Source organism: Serinus canaria, chromosome 2, assembly GCF_022539315.1.
Source record: "Serinus canaria isolate serCan28SL12 chromosome 2, serCan2020, whole genome shotgun sequence".
NCBI classification, from domain to species: domain Eukaryota; kingdom Metazoa; phylum Chordata; class Aves; order Passeriformes; family Fringillidae; genus Serinus; species Serinus canaria.
Genome location: NC_066315.1, coordinates 147,211,254 through 147,229,627, shown reverse-complemented (window position 1 = coordinate 147,229,627; position 18,374 = coordinate 147,211,254). Strand labels below are relative to the sequence as shown.

At 38.2% G+C, this 18,374-nt stretch overlaps 1 protein-coding gene across 5 annotated transcripts in view; it reads left to right on the top strand.

Annotated features, from left to right (window-relative positions):
- Positions 1-18,374, top strand: part of TRAPPC9 (trafficking protein particle complex subunit 9) — a 450,102-nt gene that overhangs the window by 151,333 nt on the left and 280,395 nt on the right. For all 5 annotated transcript variants that reach the window (XM_050970901.1, XM_050970902.1, XM_018914195.3 and 2 more), the window contains 2 exons: positions 504-646; positions 11,337-11,447. In XM_050970901.1, coding sequence (XP_050826858.1) covers positions 504-646; positions 11,337-11,447 — 254 coding nt within the window. The remainder of the gene's footprint in view (positions 1-503; positions 647-11,336; positions 11,448-18,374) is intronic.

Below are 18,374 nucleotides of genomic sequence, written 5' to 3'. Positions count from 1 at the left end.
ATGAACACAAAGACAAGGTCCTTGCAGTTAGGTGTTGTTAGTTCATGGACATGAGAGTAAGTTTGCAGTGACTTGCTGAGAGACCAGATTCTTTTAGCTTTCTATAATCTTTATCTGCCCCCAAACCTTGAAGCTTTTCCATTTGATTAGATAGTGAAGTGGTGAATATTTTTCAAGAGAATGAAGGAGTGCAGCATTGAATAAACCCTAACTCTTTTAAGCAACTTTTTTCATTTTTTTTATGTTGAATGTGATATGGAGAGGAATCATGTAAAGGGAAGTCCAGCTGACTTTGTGCTGCACTCTTTAGTTTTCAAAAGGATTAGGCAACTGTTTGCCTGAGCAGCAGTTATTTGTTAGATTGCTTTTTTTTCCTGAGATAACAGAATGAATGGGTTAGGAAAGCAAATTTGCAAATCACTTCTGGGGCCTAATTTAATTGAACTTGTGAAATGCACAGTAGTGAAAAATAGCTAACAAGGAATTGACTTTTATTTCTCTAGACACTGGAAGCCATTTTGAACTTCAAGTACTCTGGTGGACCAGGACATGCTGAAGGATACTACAGGAACCTTGCCCTGGGTCTGCACGTGGAGGTGGAGCCCTCTGTTTTCTTCACTCGCATCAGTACCCTGCCAGCAACAAGGTGAGCCTTGCCCTGACTCTTGAAATCTCACTCATTGTCTCTGTTCCAGTGAATATAACTTAAAGACCATGTTGGAAACATTTTTAATATCATCAGCAAGATGTAGGTAAAGAATTATGTGAAGAAGTTTTCCAAATTGCTAATTTAGGAGTTTATTGAAGCAATTCATGTGCATTCAGCAGCTTCTGAGGTTCAGATGTTTTCTCATGATGATGTATTTTAGCAGGGATTGGAAATCTCATGTTTATTGTACAATTTGATGACTTTTTTCTGTATCTTTTAGCAATTGTGGTGTGTATTAGAGAGTTTGGAGTTTTTGTAAAAGAACCTCACTGAAAATGCACATGTGACTGATGTGACAGATGCATTGTGACCAGACTCTCATTGGTGTTTGTTTTCTCTTGTAAACCACAGAGTAGTTTCACATGCCATAGTGAATTTCAAAATCAAGGCAACACTTGATGGTGGTCAAATGCTGTGATAATGAAAATCTTTTTGAATAAAATTTATCAGCCACTGAATGCAGTCAGTTTTAATAATTAGTAGGATTATTGTAAAAAACCCTCTATGCACAGTGGGAGCAAAAATTTGGTTTGATTAAATTCTGAGATTATTTCTGTGCAGTTTTGTGTGCAACACCAATAATAATAATACTTGAGAGGGAACTTAATTGATCCAAGAGATCCCTGCTGGGCCTGGGACCCTTTCATGACAGACTTCAGAAATTTAAATATGGGCAAGAAGGAAATGCCAGTCTAGGAGGTACTGGGTGAATATTTAATTTTCAAATGAAAGAATTGAGTTGCCAGTATCGTACCATGGCAGAAAAGTCCAAGGATAGATGGACAGCCTGTGGCAGCAACACAGCCTGAAAAACAGGGCTGTGAGCAGAAGAATTAAACCATCAAGGAAAGCTTTAGGCTTGAACATGAAGAAAAGTTGGAGAGTCTGGAGCAAGAAGAGTGATAAGATAGGATTTTTTTGCTAAAACATCTGTTTAAAGCAACTTCTGCTCCTGCTGAAGGGAAGATGACTGACAAGGGAGTGGAGTTTGTAATCATGACACTGCCAAGAGGGATGGGATCCTGTTCTTGCCCACAGGGGATACAGCAAATAATGACCTCTGCAGATAGCAAAGGAATTTTATGTTAGGCAAAGATACTGAAACTCTGCAACTGTTTTTTTTAAAAAAAAATTGTACAAAATGAGACAAACAAGATTATTTTTAATGAGTCATTTGTGTCCAGCTCTTATGAAACCATATGGTTCTATTAGTAAGCAAGTTTCTTGAGCATTTTGCTGCTTGAAAGTGTAACATAACATGGTTTTATTAATTTAGGAATTGCTCAAGTAAAGCAGATCTGATGCTGCTCGGCAAAGTCAGAACACGGTATCCAGAAAAACTGTTTGCAAAATTCTGGGTCCCTTTTTAATGATGTTCAGTTTCATCCCTGCAATGGCACATTCTTCAGCCTTTGAAAGGTTTTCAAGAGTGAATAAGTGATCTCTCTTGAACAACCTGGAAGTACCACAGCATCAGCTAAAAATAGTTTTCAAGAAGACTCATTAGAGAGGATAAAATAACCAGATTTCATTTATTATATGAATGCCTAGTTCCCTCCATTCAGTGTCAAAAAAGCTCTCCATACTCTCAAAATATATCTTTTTAGTGGACAGGCTGCTCTGTGGTTCACTGCAATTCCTTCTAGGGTGGATTGGGGGTGAAGCTGCAAACATTCCATAAAAGCCTCAAATGCAACTTGATGCTTTTATTTGACTCTCCCTTGTTGGGATTTTGGCTTTTTGTGCTTGGCTTCCCCAGCTGTGTTTTGTGTAGGCCAAGGTTATCCCACCTCTGCCTTGTCACTCTGCTCTCTGGAGTTCTTGATGTGGGGCAGGCATTTAATCCTGAAATCCTTACACAAAGTTGGAGGTGCTCATTCAGAGTTTCTGTGTTAGCAGGACAGTTTCCCATGGTTTGTGGCAGCTGGTGCTGTGCTCAGTGGCTCCAGTTCATCTCACCTTGTGTGTGTTTGCTTCATCCTTTGCCTGTTCACCACTCTGATCAGTTAAATCAGTGGAAACTTTCAGTGCTTTGATGGTTGGTGATGTAGTTGAAGAAGTGGCTGCTTTTCAGGGTGCCTAAAAGCTTTACTGATTTAGAGAAGAAGACTGTAATATTTACATTTCTCTCAGAAATGTTTTCTCACCAGACCTGTCAAAAAGCTTTTTTTATTTTGGTTGTTACTTTAGGTATATGTTGTTTGCTAAGTCATGAATGGATTTTGTGTTCTTCTCTCTTACTACTTGTTCCATGTTATTAGATTTAGTGAAGTGTAACACTCTTCCTTTGCTCTTCTGCATCCCTGTGCAGGTTCTCCATCAGAAGGAGAAGCCATGGCATTTGATGTTGTAATTTAGAGTAAAAACTGGCAGAAATGTGTACCCCAATCTGCTAAGGAAAACTTTTTATCATTAGAGGAAAAAATCTGTTTTTTACTGTTGATAATCTCTGCCAATATCTGAGACACAGAAACAGCAAATTATAAGTTCGGGGTTTTTTTTTTTTAAACTTCCTCTGGTAAAAACTCAGATCTGATTTCCTTTTGGTTTACAACTGAGTCTTCATTGCTTAAGTACTGTCTGAGGTGCTGAGCTATTTTTGTTTAGTCATTACAAGAAATTGTATTTTATAATTCACCTCCTTAGCTGTCATTGCAGAATGGAAGTTATCATTGCTTTCATTGTCTGGATTAAATGTTTTCCTTTTCTTTTTCATTTTATTGTTTTTATTTTACATTTTTGCCTCCACAAAAGTAAGAAACATTAGCTAACTAACTCCTGGGCTTAAAAAGTCAAATCAAGCTAAAAAGTCTCTGAGCATTGATTCTTCCCTTAGGCCTTTAGTGAAAAAAACCTCAGGAAAAATGTTAATGAAAACACTTCTCCCCCCATTGTAACATAAAGATTATTGTTTATGTAGAAGTTTTCCAAACTTAATTGGTATTTCTTCTCTTTAGCTGCTGGAGCAGAAGTGCATGGGAAATATCACCGAAACAACTGGGGATTTGGGCTTGGCTTTTGGTTTTTTTTAAATATCTAAGTAAATTATATCTTCCACTCGTGCTCAAGTTCTGCCTCACGGGGAGAAGCTTCATTAGCCACACCTCAAATATATCTTCAGTTGTTTAGTTATGACAACAGATCCTTTTAACCTTTGTCTGTGCTGCTCTGTGTGGTTGAGATGGAGTGGGTGCAGCCCTTGCAGTGCCTGATCTGCTGCCTGAGTCTGGTCCAGGTCTCTGCTCTGCCCACACCCAATTCTGGTCCAGATCTCTGCTCTGCCCACACCCAGTTTTGGTTGGAATCTCTGCTCTGCCCTCACCCAATTCTGGGTCAGATCTCAGCCCTCCTGTTGGTACTGACAGTGAAGAACTGACAGAACATCCCTGAAGAACCCCTCATCTGCTCCCAGGTCCTTCCCTGGGTGTCACCCTGTGCTCCCTCAGCTCCTGCATCCAGAGGGGCTGGCAGAGCAGCCTTGTGCTGGGAGGTTCTCCCTCTGAGCATGTTCCCTGTGATCCTTGGCTCTGCTTGCTGGTGTGTGCAAGGAGGGGACTGTCCCAGGAGCATCATCAGGAATACCCTGGAATGGGATATAAGGGATGAGGAATTAATGTTGAAAGTTCTCCCACTCTGTCCTGCAGCTCAATGAAATCTTGAAGGGCTTCAGGGATCTACTTGTTGAACCACTTATTTACCATAAAATGCAGATACATCTGTGTAGTAAAATTGTCCTAATTGTCTCCTGTCATTGCATTGCCACATTAATTGATTCCACACAGTGCTCAGCCCCAAACCCTGCTGTGCTCCCAGGCCTCCAGGCAGAGCAGTTTCCAGCAGGTTCCAGGCTGCCACTGGGGATCCCATGGTCTGACCCTAAAGTGCCAGTGGAGATGGATTGCAGATGGTTCAGTGTAAGGAGACATTCTGTTGATAGTTTTGGGTGACTCTCCTCCTCATTTTGATGTCCTGTTAGCCCTAAGCAAGTCTGCTGTTGAAGCTTATCAAGGTTGTCTTGAACAATCTTCTTTATACCTGTTGTTTCTCTCAGGTGTGTTATCTGCCAGTTTTCATGGGCACTGAATGTCCTTCCTTCTTGCCTTCATAAAAGAGCATGAAAAATGCCAGAAAAAAATACAGCGGGTCTGACAAGAATTCAAGTAATGTGCTCTGCCCACTGTGAGGGACCTGCTGGTCCCCTTGTGAACCTTGCCACTGTGCCATCAGTACAAAAGTGTCTTTAATAAGAGCCTACAAAGGCCAAAAAATGTTGGTCTTGTTTTCTACAAATGTGGTGAGACAGTCTGAATTTGTAGATGAAGTCAATCCTCAGGGATGGTGCCTTCACTTTTGAGCAAAGTTGGGAATCCAGATATATAATGACATTCTTACCTGTCAATTCTACAAATTCAAGATTACAAGAGTTTTAATTTTTTAATATTTTAGTGGGGAAGAATACTTTCCTTTCTATCTTAAAGCCACCGTACAGCTGCCGAGACATCAGCTGCAGATTTCTTCTGGCAATTACTGAGCCTTAGACTCTGTTCTTGTGTTTAAATCAGGTCTGACACTGTTAAACTCAAAGTGCCAGCTCATCTAACTGTAGGTTCAAGGTGATTGTCCTTTGTATCATTAATGTACATCCTTAGATGAAATAATTTGGTTTTGTCCAGAAGACATCAGTTCACAGCAGAGGCTGCAGGGTGCTCCCTAGTCTGAGACTTCTCATGTTCTGTATTTAAAGTTGGGATGCTGTTTTTGGTTTCACTGAGGGTTTGGAGGCAGAGAAGTCTTGGCTGTGGTGGGGGTTCTCAGGAGGTCTTCAGCTGGGTGGGTAGAACTCTGAGGCTTAATAAAATCAGGCATATTTTTAAAATTTCTATTCCAGTTTCCAAGGTTGCCCCTGTTTTCACTACAACAAATTGCAACATGTAAGGTTTGGATCAGAAATCCTGATTTTTGGATATTTACAAATTATACAAGGGAAAGAGTAAACAGCATTGTTTCTTCAGCTGTGCTCTAACAGTCTTTTTTGTAATATGATAAAAGGTTATGTAGCAGTTTCTGAAACCCTTGGTTTTATATAGCCAGATTTTTAAATTAAGTGTTCACATTTCGTACATCCAGAATGAGAATCAGTCACCTATTGATAGGCAGCTGCTTATAGTCTTCTCTTTCTTAATATTTTGGTGTTCAAGATGTCATAGAGCTTTGAAAGGTGGAGGAAAACCTCTCTTGTTTGGGTGCTTGAAGAGCAAGATGTTTGGTTTGGAGGAGGACTAAGATATGATCTGTTTAAATTGATCTGATGTTTTTACATGGAGAAAATAATTAGTATTAAATTCACTGTTTTGCTAATGAAAAATATTAATAATAAAAGTCAGTCAAATTGGGAACCATGCAAATTCAACTAAATAAAGCAAATAAAGCTCTCATTTGGTGCAATTAAACTGACAAATCATTAGGAAAATCTGTCAAGCAATGGATTTATATGAATGTTCTCAGGAGTGGATGACATTCTAAAATATATTCCTTATTTATACACTATTGAGCTCAATATAGATTCTACTGAGTGGTAGCTCATGACATGTGGGAGGTTACACCCAATAGTTAAATTATCTTGGTAATCAGAGGTATTTAACTTCTGCTAATGGTGTAACATTGCAGTGGGCTCATGAAAGAGCAGCAGAAAGCAGCTTGCAGCTTGAGAGAATTGATTTTTGAGATCCAGATGTTAAATATGTATGGTTTGACACATGAAGATGTCAGAACATAAATCTGCAAATATTTATAGATGTGCTGGGAATATTTAGCATAAGTGAAAAGGTTTACAACTGGGAGAAGTCAGATGAGGACTTTTCTTGGAATTTGTGAGAAGACCTTTTGCCAGTAAGATGGAGAAACTGACTTAATCATCTGAAGTTAGTACTGAGAACTCCATTTTTAGATAATTTATTAAAAATTCAGTTAAAGAGACCCTACTGAAGACACAAGAGCATCAACAAAGGTGGTGTAGATCATTGTGCTGGTCAGTGGATTTTGGAGAAGAGGGCTGTCATCTGTCACACCATTGTCTCCAGAGCCAAAGCTTCTCTTCCCTGTCTGTCCCTTTCTGTGTAGCAATGACTGCTCAAAGAAAACAGAAGAAAAGAAAAGAAAAAAAAAAAAAAATTAAGAAGTGGATCTGTAAATACTCCATGATTTCAGTTGATGGGAAAGGGAGATGAGTCAGGATGCAGAAAACTTGCCAACTCTCCTGTGAATTTCTTGCTTAAAGTGACTTTTAAACTAAGCTGGAGACAGAACTGCAGAGATTGTTCACTGAAGTGAGCCATCATTGCAGCTGCATTTGGGGTTTAATTCTGTGTTCAGTGTTACTGAAGAATATCCTCAGCTGTCATTTCAAGTAATCACAATCCTCCTGAAAGAGATTTTTAGATCACAGTGTCATTGTCACTTGCCTAAAGTTCCCATGGCCCCAGTTTTGTGACTGTTTTTGGAACCATAACTGGCATTGTAAGATTTTAAAAATACAGCATGATTCATTGTGCTGCTAACTTTTGCTTGTGCTGTGTTCTCAATTCTACAGCAGATGATAACAGAAATTCCTTTATACACTAAATCGCTAAGACATTGTTGAATTAACTAAATTTTCAATTAAAAAAAAAATTAATTGTTTTTTGATGCCAGCATTGACTAAATTTGCAATTCTGAGATGTTCAGATGATAAATCAATCTGTTGAAAATATTTCCTTCTAATTCTAGTGCTTTATCTCTAGAACCTTCTGCAGTTTTGTGTCACTTGTGAAAGGAAATCTTGAACATGACATTTATGAAAGATTTTTCAAAAGCAAGCATCATGAACAAATCAGGAAGATTATCAAAATGGAAAAATGTTTTGAGTGCTGTGATTTTTTGGTAGGCTGAGCTTTTAGACCAGACTTCCTTCCTTCAAAGAAGAGTCAAACCCTCTCATGAACTTTTGTTCTGTCCCTGGTCCAGCACAGCTGGTGATGGTTTCATGTTGTGTGTCTGACACCATCCTAAACCACCAACCCACCCCACCCAAACAGAAACTGATTTATTCTGCATGTGCTCATCCCAGACCTTCAAAAGGAGCTGGTAATTAATAATGAACCCTAAAAGAGACTGGGAAGCCACTGGTGACCCTTCAGAATATGGGAAACGTGGGGGGTGGTGTTCTCTGCCTTCTCTGGGATGAATGGTAGCTAACACCTATTAACTAAACTTAGAGGACTCAAAATCCACCCTCCTCCACCAATTGAATATGTAGTGTAAACTCTTACATGGTGGTGGATAGTTTGGGAAAGGGAGAATAAATTGTGCATGGATGGGCAAATCTTCTCCAGTTCCAGCATTCTGTGGCTTTTGACTGAGGTTTCTCTTCCAAACATGTCAGTAGGGCATTATGGTCTGTCATCTAATCACCTTTAGATCCATTTGTTATTTTGAGTGGTTTTAGGGTTTCTTTTTTAAGCTGGCAGATTTTAATAAAACCTGTTTACATAGTGTTGAGGTCAGCAGTAGTGGTTTAAGATTTGGTCAATTGCCTTCAAATCCTTAAAACAATTTGATGTTTGAAATTTTCTGGTCAAGAGCTTGGTTTAAGCAATACATTTCTGACTGCACTTAAATGTAAGAGTTCAGCAAAATCTTACTGGAGTTCCTTTATCACATTTGCCTGAATATAATTTGCCTCTCAAATCTCCTTTACTGACCCTGAAATAAATTCTTTAATTCCTGTCTTGCAAAGGATGGCCTTCTGTATGTTCTGCTGGAGGGAAAATTGATATTAATTTTTGGCTTTCTTGTTAATTCTTTGTTTTCCTGGAACTTTCCTAACTCAGCATCATGAGTTCTACACAGTCCTACTGATTGCAGAAAGTTACAGAAAAAAAAGAAAAATATTCCTGCTATTTTTTAGATCTTCAGCAAATTGTTCTTTAAAAACTTCAGGGTTTCTTTTTTTCCTTTTTTTTTTTAGATTTTTTTTGGCATTACATCCGATTTTCTGGAGCTTATGCTTTCTTGGTTTCCTTACTTGGATGGAGCTTCTGTTTGAAGCTTCCTATTTTAATAAAAAAACCAAAGAAAATCCCCCAAAAAAAACAAAACAAAGAAACCTTTAATTGTGTTTGGCTTTCCTTGCTGTAATAGTCTCTTTGATACTGTCCTGTATTTATTCTGGAGATCTAGTGCTACCTTTTCCTACAGTCTTAATGTTACTTTCAATTCTTTCACAGTAATATCTTATTCTTCTAAGCTTTCAAGGTACTGTAATAATTCTGTAACTTAAAGTTTTATTTATTTTTTTTTTTTACCTAAAGATTTCCCTTGAGAATTTACTTAAAATTACAAAGAAAGAATGATTTTTTCCTGTGACTGTTTTGTGCAGTGTTGGAAGAGGAGGAAATAAATGTTGTGGTGGTGAATAATTTTCAAGAATTCATATTTGGGAATTTTTAAAATCAATGTTGTTTAGTCCTGAAGGTCAGCTGCTTGTGTAGGTGAGTGAATGAATTCGTGCCTTTGTGGCATGAATTGTTTTATTTGCAAAACTTTGGCTCTGCTGCCCGAAGATACTGCAGGAGGCTTGAATGCTTTTTGTTTGGGTTTGCTGTGGCAGAAATAACAAATTCTTTACATATGAAGTTTTAAAAACTAATCTGCACTGGAAGTTGCTCCTCCAGACCATCACCTTGCATCTGTTGGAGAGGCAGAGGCTGTCTGAGACTTCACTGGTCTCATTCCACTCTGCCAAAGATGAGGTAGAAGCTGATAAGAGCTGTTCCCCCTTTTCTGTTCCATTCCTTTCTGGTAACTGACTCAAGCACTGCCCTTCCAGTTATTTCTTTCTTGTGAGTTCTGAGGAAGGAAGTTTCTCACAAGAGCCACATCTCCTTATCTCTTCTAAATTCCTGAGTTTTGACAAGTTTGCTTCAGGCACTCAGCTGCCTGCCTGCATCCCCTCTATACTCATCAGTCATTGGGGTTTTACAAAGAGAGAGAAATCTCTTAAAATATATATTAAAAAAGCCTCCACCCCCACTTTTGCTTTTTTTAAATTTTTTGCTAATAGACTTGGTCCTGACCCCAGCAGTGCTTGCTTGTCCTGCAGTGCCTGGCTGCAGGTGACATTATTGTCACTTGGTGACCTCAGCTTCCTGGGATTGTCCTGGGAGTGTTCCCAACCCAAGGATTGGCAAAACGTTTCCTCCTGTGTGTTCTCTGCAAGGGACTTCTTTGATTTTCAGAACAGAGTTGTATTTTAGACCAGAGAACCTATTTCAGAGAAGAACAGTTTTTAAACTCTTGTACCTCTGAGTTTAATTGCCTTTGGAATGGCATTTCAGGTCAGTTGTAAACAATTGTGCAGTAAATAACCATAACTATAACTTTAAATATATATTTTTGGTTGCTCTAGACACAGCTGTAGCTTGATCATTAACATTGAAGGATGACTTTGACAACTTTCACCAATAATCCTCTTTCTTCCCTTTTGGGGATATTTCTGGGTTGTTCAGTAGCCTCTTGGGAAGTCTGGAATTTCAGATAGATTGGTAAAGTGTTGTTGCAGCTGTCTGATAGGATTTGGCATTTTGGTACCTGTTTCCAATAAATTTTCATGTGTATTCAATTTTTATCAATGCTGCTATTTCTGATTATAGTCACTAGGAAGAAAAGGTTGTAAATTAGAAAAAAATTCCAGAATCTTGATATGAATAAAATAATTGAAAATATTAACACTTAATTGCATTAAACAGTACATTATTATTTTTATTACTATTAACATAATTAATAAGAATGGTGACTATGATAAAATTAATTATAATTAAAAGGTTTATTGGAATTAACTTCTGCAGTAAGGTTTTTATTCTGCAACTTTGTCACTATTATTTTCTGAGGTTGCCAGATATTCAGTTGGTGTATTTCTATCAAATGCATTTGGGCAAATTTGCATTTGAAGGATAGTAGCCAACAAATATTGAGTTTTTCTGTGAGAAGGGCCTGTGCTTGCCTGTCTTACAGAGGGGAGAAAGTTCTCCTTCTCAGAGAAGTTCTTCTCAAGGTTAAGTGCTCCAATTGCCAGCTGTTTTGGTCTGTAGACAAGCCATGGAAATGAAATTTCTCCTTTATAATAACCTTAACCAATTTAAATTTTTGCTTGCAAATTTGTGTCTTAAAGAGGTAATGTCAAGGTAATTTAAAATAATGCAACTCTTTTTTTTTCTTTTTATGTGAAGGCTTAAAGAACTGAAAAATATCTGTGGCTTTCTCTGCAGAAGTGAATGTGATAGCTGCAAAGTGAAACTATAGAGAGGTGAACAAATGCTGTGAGGCTTGATATTGTGCAGGACAGAATTGTCATGGGACAGCTTTTTAGGATGCACCCTTTGCTTAATTCTAGAAAAAAAAAAATCTATTTTTAAAAAGATTGTTTTTGTAAGGATAAGGATATTTTTACAGTTGGAGGAGGAGATAAAACCTCTATGTGAATGCACGAATTCTTTGTATTTATATTTATATCCATGTATCAATACTCATTTTGATAAACCTACAATAATATCATCACTGAAAAGGTGTTTTTTTCCCTCCATCTGAACAGCACCAGGCAGTGCCATCTCCTTCTGGATGTCTTCAATTCCACAGAGCACGAGCTGACCATCAGTGCCAGGAACAACGAGGATTTAATTCTGCACGCCGGGGAGTGCCAGCGGTGAGTGCTGCCCCTGCCAAGGGGGCCCAGAGTCAGCCCTGGGATTTTTCTGTGCACAACTGATGACATTTAGGTGCCTGTTGTTCTTTTTAAACGTTGTACACATGTCAAAGAATAGAAAAGTTTTCTTTCTTGGAGGTGCATCACTGAGTTTTAGCAGTATCTCAAGTAAATTTATTTGGGCTCTGCATGGAGTGATCCTGGAAATAATGAAATACAAAGCAGTTGGTACTGAGGTGTACAGCTCATTTAACTTTTGTAGAGTGTTTGAATGTAATTTCCATGTGCTCTGAATGTAATCCTGGTGTTAAAACCTGATCTCAGTAGTTTGTTATCCTTTCCCAGTTCTAAATTTTTGTTATGTGGTTCCCCAGCCATTTCCTCACTTTTCCTACAAAGAAAACTCCAGGAAAGAAAAATAGAATTGAAGAAAAAGCAATTCCAATCTCTGTGGGAAAATATATTTCAGATGAAGCAGGCTGTTGTGGCTATTGATTCTTAGCACCCTAGCAGAGTGATGTACAGCTCATTATTAACCATTATTTGCCAGTACACACCTGCCTCAGGTTCCTGCTGCTGGCTGTAGCTCCGGGCTGCCTGGTTAATCTCCTTCAGGTGATCATTGCATCTGAATTCCAATTTCATCCTGGAAAGGTGGTAATGTGGAAAAGGAGCTCAAATGCTCTTGAGCTCCCTGCACTGCTCTCTTCTCTGGGAGAGTTTAAGCCGTGCAGCTCAGAAACTTGGTTAAAGAGAGATGTTTTCCTGTCTGCAAATCTCTGGATGAATATTAAGTTCAAAGTCAAACCACGTTAATTGCAAGGAATGCAGCTGTCAAAAAGAATCACAGAACAGGTAAAATAGCAGTACATTGGGAATGCTTTTTGCCTTGGTGACTCCCAAAGCACAACCAAGTGGAAATGTGTTGACTCAAACTCAGGTTGAATTTTACTTTACCAAGCAAGGGACAAAACCATCAGTAACATACAGATCTTCCTTTTATTTGGAAAGAATTGCCTTTTTTCTTTTTTAAAAAGCAGTCTAAACATTTATTTTATTTGCTGGGAATGTCCTGACGAAGGCAGGAATGATGAATCTGACTCCATGTTCTCAGGCTAATTTATTACTTTATATTATAATAAAGAATACTATACTAAACTATACTAAAGAATACAGAAATGATACTTACTGATTGCTAAAAAGATAATAATGAAAACTTGTGGCTCTCTCCAGAGTCCTGACACAGCTTGGCCCTGATTGGCCAAAGAGTCAAAACAACTCACACCAGAATCCAATGGAACAATCACCATGGGTAAACAATCTCCAACACATTCCACGTGAGCAAAACAGAGGAGAAGCAAATGAGAGAAGAATTGTTTTTCTTTTCTCTGAGGCTTCTCAGCTTCCCAGGAGAAAAATCCTGGGTGAAGGGATTTTATCAGAGAATGTGAATGCTAAAAACAGTCACCAAAATATTCTTGTTCCTATCTATATTGTTTTTAATTTTATTTTTATGCCTCTTGGTTTTTTTCACTGTTTTTATTGTTTTAAAACCCCTGGAAATTTTTCATTCCCAGTTTTTTGGGATAATATATAACGGATAGAAATTAAGCTACAAATCAGGTTATAAAATTTCTTTGCATCCCTTTGATTCAATTTTACTTCTATGGATTTAAATTTAAATATTTTTAAATCATTACATTGTAATGGATAAAAACCCTTTCAATAAGTCTTTTGAAACAGTCATTAATCAAAGGAGATTGTATATGTGTTGCAGCTATTTAAAACCTTTAAAGTTATTTTTATTCTTATGGCAAAATACATTTTTCATGTTGGTTAGAAATTGCATAGTTTTCCATTGGTTCTAAACTCATTTATTATCTATTTCTTGAAGGTAAGTGCTTTTCATTGTAAAACTGTGTATATGGCTCCTATGTTGCCATGAGCTTTAATTTTTATTCCAGTAGATCTACTACAGAATAGCAGGTGAAGCATTCACTGGGCTTTAAAATCAGCTTCCTGCTCTTAGGAAAAGGCTTTTGTTGCTTTTTGGGGAAAAAAAAAGAAAAAAATAAAAGGAGAATTTTTTTCTTTTTTTAAGCAATGGCTCCAGATCTTTGCATTTTAATACAGGGCAGGCATTCCCTGGAATCTGCTTTTGAACCAAGGTTTTCAACCTAAGTATCCAAAGCTTTTCAACAAATCCCTCTTCTTTTAGAGTCTCCATTGAGGAATTTTTTTCTTTGGATATTGATTGTTATTAATACCTGATTAATATTTCAAGAGAGGCTTTTCAGTCAAGTTCATTATTTCTTTCATTTCCCCTGTACCTTTTTTGGTGCTGTCCTCATTCTTAATGTTTGCCTCATTTTACCTTTATTTAAATTATAACTTTTTGCCAGCTTTGGTCACTTGCTCTTCCTTTTGTAATTTACTCTGTCTCCATTCATCACTCTCACTTTGAAATCTCCCATCCTGACAGAGTGGAGGTAGCAGGAAATTGTTTTCTTTGTCCCTTTTGTTATTGCTGGGGACTCTAAGTGTTTTCATATTCTCTGCCTCCAGACCTACAAAGAAGGATAATGCTGCATCCTGCTTAGTCTGGGCCTCTTTTGCTTCCCACTTTGGATGTTTAGAAAGTAAAAGAACTTGGAAATTTTGATGTGTTGCTTCTCTGCTCTACATTACAGAGTGGGCACTGTAGAATGTAAATTTTTCCCTTCTGAGAGGGAATTTGCAGGGGATTCATGCATTGCTCCCATGGAAAATGAGGGATACTGATGGGTGCTGCACTTATTAGAACCCTCTCTGCAATATAATTTGATTTATAATGAAGGTGTACAATTGACCATGGTGCTGGCAATGGGAAGAGTGAGGACCTCAAAACAGAAATGCCAGAAAAAGTCTGGGGCAGTAGATCAGTGCTGGCACTGCCAAACCTTTCTGAGCCCATGAAGGGCAGTCCCTGGGATCCATTTTGTAATATCCACATCATTTGGTGCATTCCAACCCTGCCCTGTTCTCTGTCTTATTTATATTAATGTAAAATGGATCAAATGTGTAGAATGCTGCACAATATTTTTATTTTAAGGTCTGAAAGGCAGTTTGCTTCAATTAACTTAGAGACAGGGCAATAATAGCTGCTACAATAACACTGCATATGTCAGGAAAAACTGGTAATATATTACTTAGGAAAAGAGACATTCTTTAGGCCATTAAAAGACTATCTGGAAAATAGATGACTTTTTCTACAGTAAGATTATTCTGCTGACTAGTGAAAATTATCATTTTAGCTTTCAGAAAAGCTTAAACTTACAATTTGCTGTACTTTTTAAGCCAATAATTGGGATTATTTACTGTGTGCATTGTAGCTGTTCTTGGAGATATATATAAGCAGTGTTTCTGAGAAGTGACACTCTTCTCCCTCTATTTTAGGAGAGAGAAACATTTTGCTCCCTGTCATTTTATAGTCAGAAATGATAATTTGGGCTCAGTGATTATTTTGTTCACTCATCTTTCTGTCTTTCATCATTGCTTGTTTTGCAGACAAACAAATGAAGGATCAGCCATTTTTTCCCCCCTATATCCCAAGATGTTAATTAGAGACTTCACATTCCCATCTCTGCTTTCCACATGACTTGAAATGTTCCTTCCTATCCCACTGTGGGGCAATTAGTGACATGTTTTAGTCTGAGGTCTTTTTTTCTCCCAAGATTATGATGGAGAGAGAAGAGAACCAAGATTTCTTTGGAGCAGAGTAGGAAAAGACTGGAGATTTTTCCTCCCTCTCCTGTGAGGCTGGTTGAAGAAAACAGAGGAGCAAGAGTTTTGGATGGTCGTTTGTTGAACTCCTGAAAATAATTTTAGGGCTTATTGCAAAGCTAAATTCCAACTCAAATTAATTTTTGCTGCTTTACGTGTGCAGGAGTTTTTTTAAAACTTCAGGATCCACAGGGAAATGCACTGGAGACCTGGTGTCCTGATGAAAAGGTGTCAGCCAAGTTAATCCATGGAAGTTCTGGCTGCAGTGAGTGGTGCTGAGGTGTTGGCAATGTCTTCAGCTAATTTCAAATCTCACCCAGTGGTACCAACCTGTTTTGTTCACCTCTCCAGTGGAACATAGGATGTGTGATGATGATGAAGGAAGCAAATTCTCTCATGTCTGCTATTGGAAAGCTCAGCCTCCAGAGATTTTTTCTGGACTGGCTGAGTCTCCAGTTTCTTGAAGAAGAAAAAGTGTTTCTTGCAGCAGTCAGCTGCACTGGTAAAGGAGTTTTGCAGTGAGCAAAGTGCAAATGTTTTGAATGTAATCAGTGGGAAATCTGAGCTTGTTTATCCCAGCAACAAGGTAATCAACAGGTGCTCTGACATGGAAAAATATAGCAAACAGCTCTTGGAGGGATTTGTATTAATGTCTGTGAACAAAAAAGTGTTGCCACTAACAGTGATCTGAATTTACTGAAAAACCATAGGTATGGTAATTATTGTGTTTCTTACTTGGTTATCAAACCATTAAAATTAAATTTCATGACAGCCCTCATTTATGCCCAAATCACTTCATAATTTATGGTAATAGATGTAATCTCGTTGTGTGCCCCAGGATATCTCATTTTGTACCACACACCCTGCCTTGCCTTCCCATCCCCATTCTGTGCACGGTGTGTCTGAGGCACTGGGGGAAGATTGATGGTGGGGAGGGTCTGAGCAGATCAGTTCTCTCCTCTGTCCTTGTGGCACAGCACAGCTGGGCTGCTGAAGCCTTCCCCATGTGTGGCACCCCACAGCTGGGCTCTGCACATTCACACATTGGATTCTTCAGCCTGTTCTGGCCTTGGTGTGGGGACCACAGGGATTAAAGCTTGGGATGCCCAGGACAGGACTGGTGTGAGGAGCTGAGAGATGGAGAGCAAACAGGAGAGGTCATGGTAAATGAGGCAATAATTCTGTTGGTAATTCAAATCAGAGACTTTTGTGCAAAATTTACAAGTTCTGACAAGTGCTGGTGACCCAGGGGATGCTGATGTGAAAGAACATGATGGAATTTTGGCCTTTTCATTTTTTTTAATTGGAAGTCACCTAATTAAAAATAAGCTGAAGAAATCCTACAGTAGCAAAGTCAACACTCAAGTTCAGGCTTCCTTTCTGGGTCAGCAGTTTTACCCTGCCTTTTAGCAGGGTTACAGGGTTAAATGAGTGTGTTTGCTTACACATGTACTCTACAGTAAGTTTTGTTCTTTTTTTTTTTTATAGTCAGCAGCATTATTATATTTTGCTCAGTTTTGCTAAGTGAACTTTTGTATGTATTGACTTCACCCGGTTTGATTTTTTTTCTGTTACATTCTAATGAGACAAGAATAATTAAAGAAACAAATTATTATTTTCACTTTTATACCTTCTATCCCATAGTCTGGTAGTTTTTTATCCATGGAAATGAAAGAATTTTTAAAAGCCCTTTGTCTGCATACTAATTATGAGTGCCATTTCTGCTGCTTAATTATTTGATGTAAATGCCTTCATTAATTGAGCTGTGAAGTCTTTGCAGTGGTACACTGCAATTTCTGCAGTATTAGTTAACAATGCACATTTGGAAAACACTTTGAAATAAGTTCTCCTTCAAAGGGAGCAAGAACTAAAAATTCTGCCCTGTTTTGAACCAAAAGTTCCCCCAATAAATTTATTGCCCATATGTAAGTAAATGATGATTGTTATTTCTCACAGCTGCCAAGTCAGTGTTTAATTTGTGTGTCTGATTATGACAGGGCATGTTGTCTGTATGGGAGATTAATGATTTTTTCCATACATTGCTGTTACACTTTGTGTTTTAAAGACAAAGCTGCTATGATTAAGGCTTTGCCTGCTGTCAAGAGAAAATAAAATTTCACAGCAGTTGCCCTTGGTCTTCATGTTAAATCTATGGCCAGCTGGATATTTCTGAGATACCTTCAAGTCAAATTGTATTAACTAAAACATGAAAATCACCCTTTGTTGTCAGGGCAATAGTTTTCATTTTGTGTCTTATTTGACAGTTGTTAAATGCACTTTTAATTTTTTTAAGGCTTGCCTTTTTCTACTAATAGCCAAATCAGTCTTTAAACATAGTACATAATTTTAAGTGAATGATTACTTATTTTCAACAAAAATAATTAAAGGAATTGTTTGGGTAGGAAAGGGTGATACATCTAGCACTGGTCAGATTCAGAGTATGAACCAGTTATGATGTTCATATTTATTTCAAAGCACTTTGCAAAAACTGGAGATGCTGCGGGAGGATTCTGCAAAAATTATAGAATGGCAAAATAACAAACAATAATAATAAAAAATGAAAGAGCAATAGAAGAAATAATAAAGAGACATTTTAGTTTTGGACTGCTTTGTAGCTGAAGTACTCAAGGAATCCATTTGCATGAAAAGCAGATGCTCTTCTGAGGTCCCTTCCAAGCTTGTCCCTGCCTGGTCCTGGTTCCTCTGGAAAGTGTGAAATATCCATCCCAACTGGGGGCTGATCAGTGTGACTGCTCTGCAAAACCCAGATGTGATCTGAGAGCAGGAGAGGCCAGCAGAAGGAGGGAATGATAGGAAGGAATTTTGATATTCAGCTCTGGTCACACACACAGGACAAAGAGGAGATCAGATGGGAGAAGATTCAGGTGAGTGGTGAAAATAAAAGATTTCGGCTTTGGTTTGCCAAGTGCAGTAAAATTTAAAGGCAATTTAATTCATTGTATGAGGTGGGGACAGAGGAGGGCTCTCCTGAAAAGGTGAAGGGAAGTGAACATGGGAATGAAGAAATGGACTTTGAGCTGTGTATGAATGCATCTGGAAATGAAGAGATTTCAAGGCCTCAGGCATTATCAGGCCATCTCCCCCATGGAGAAGTGGAGGCAAAGACCTTCACAAAGGCTGGTTCTGAGGAGATCTCCCTGGAAT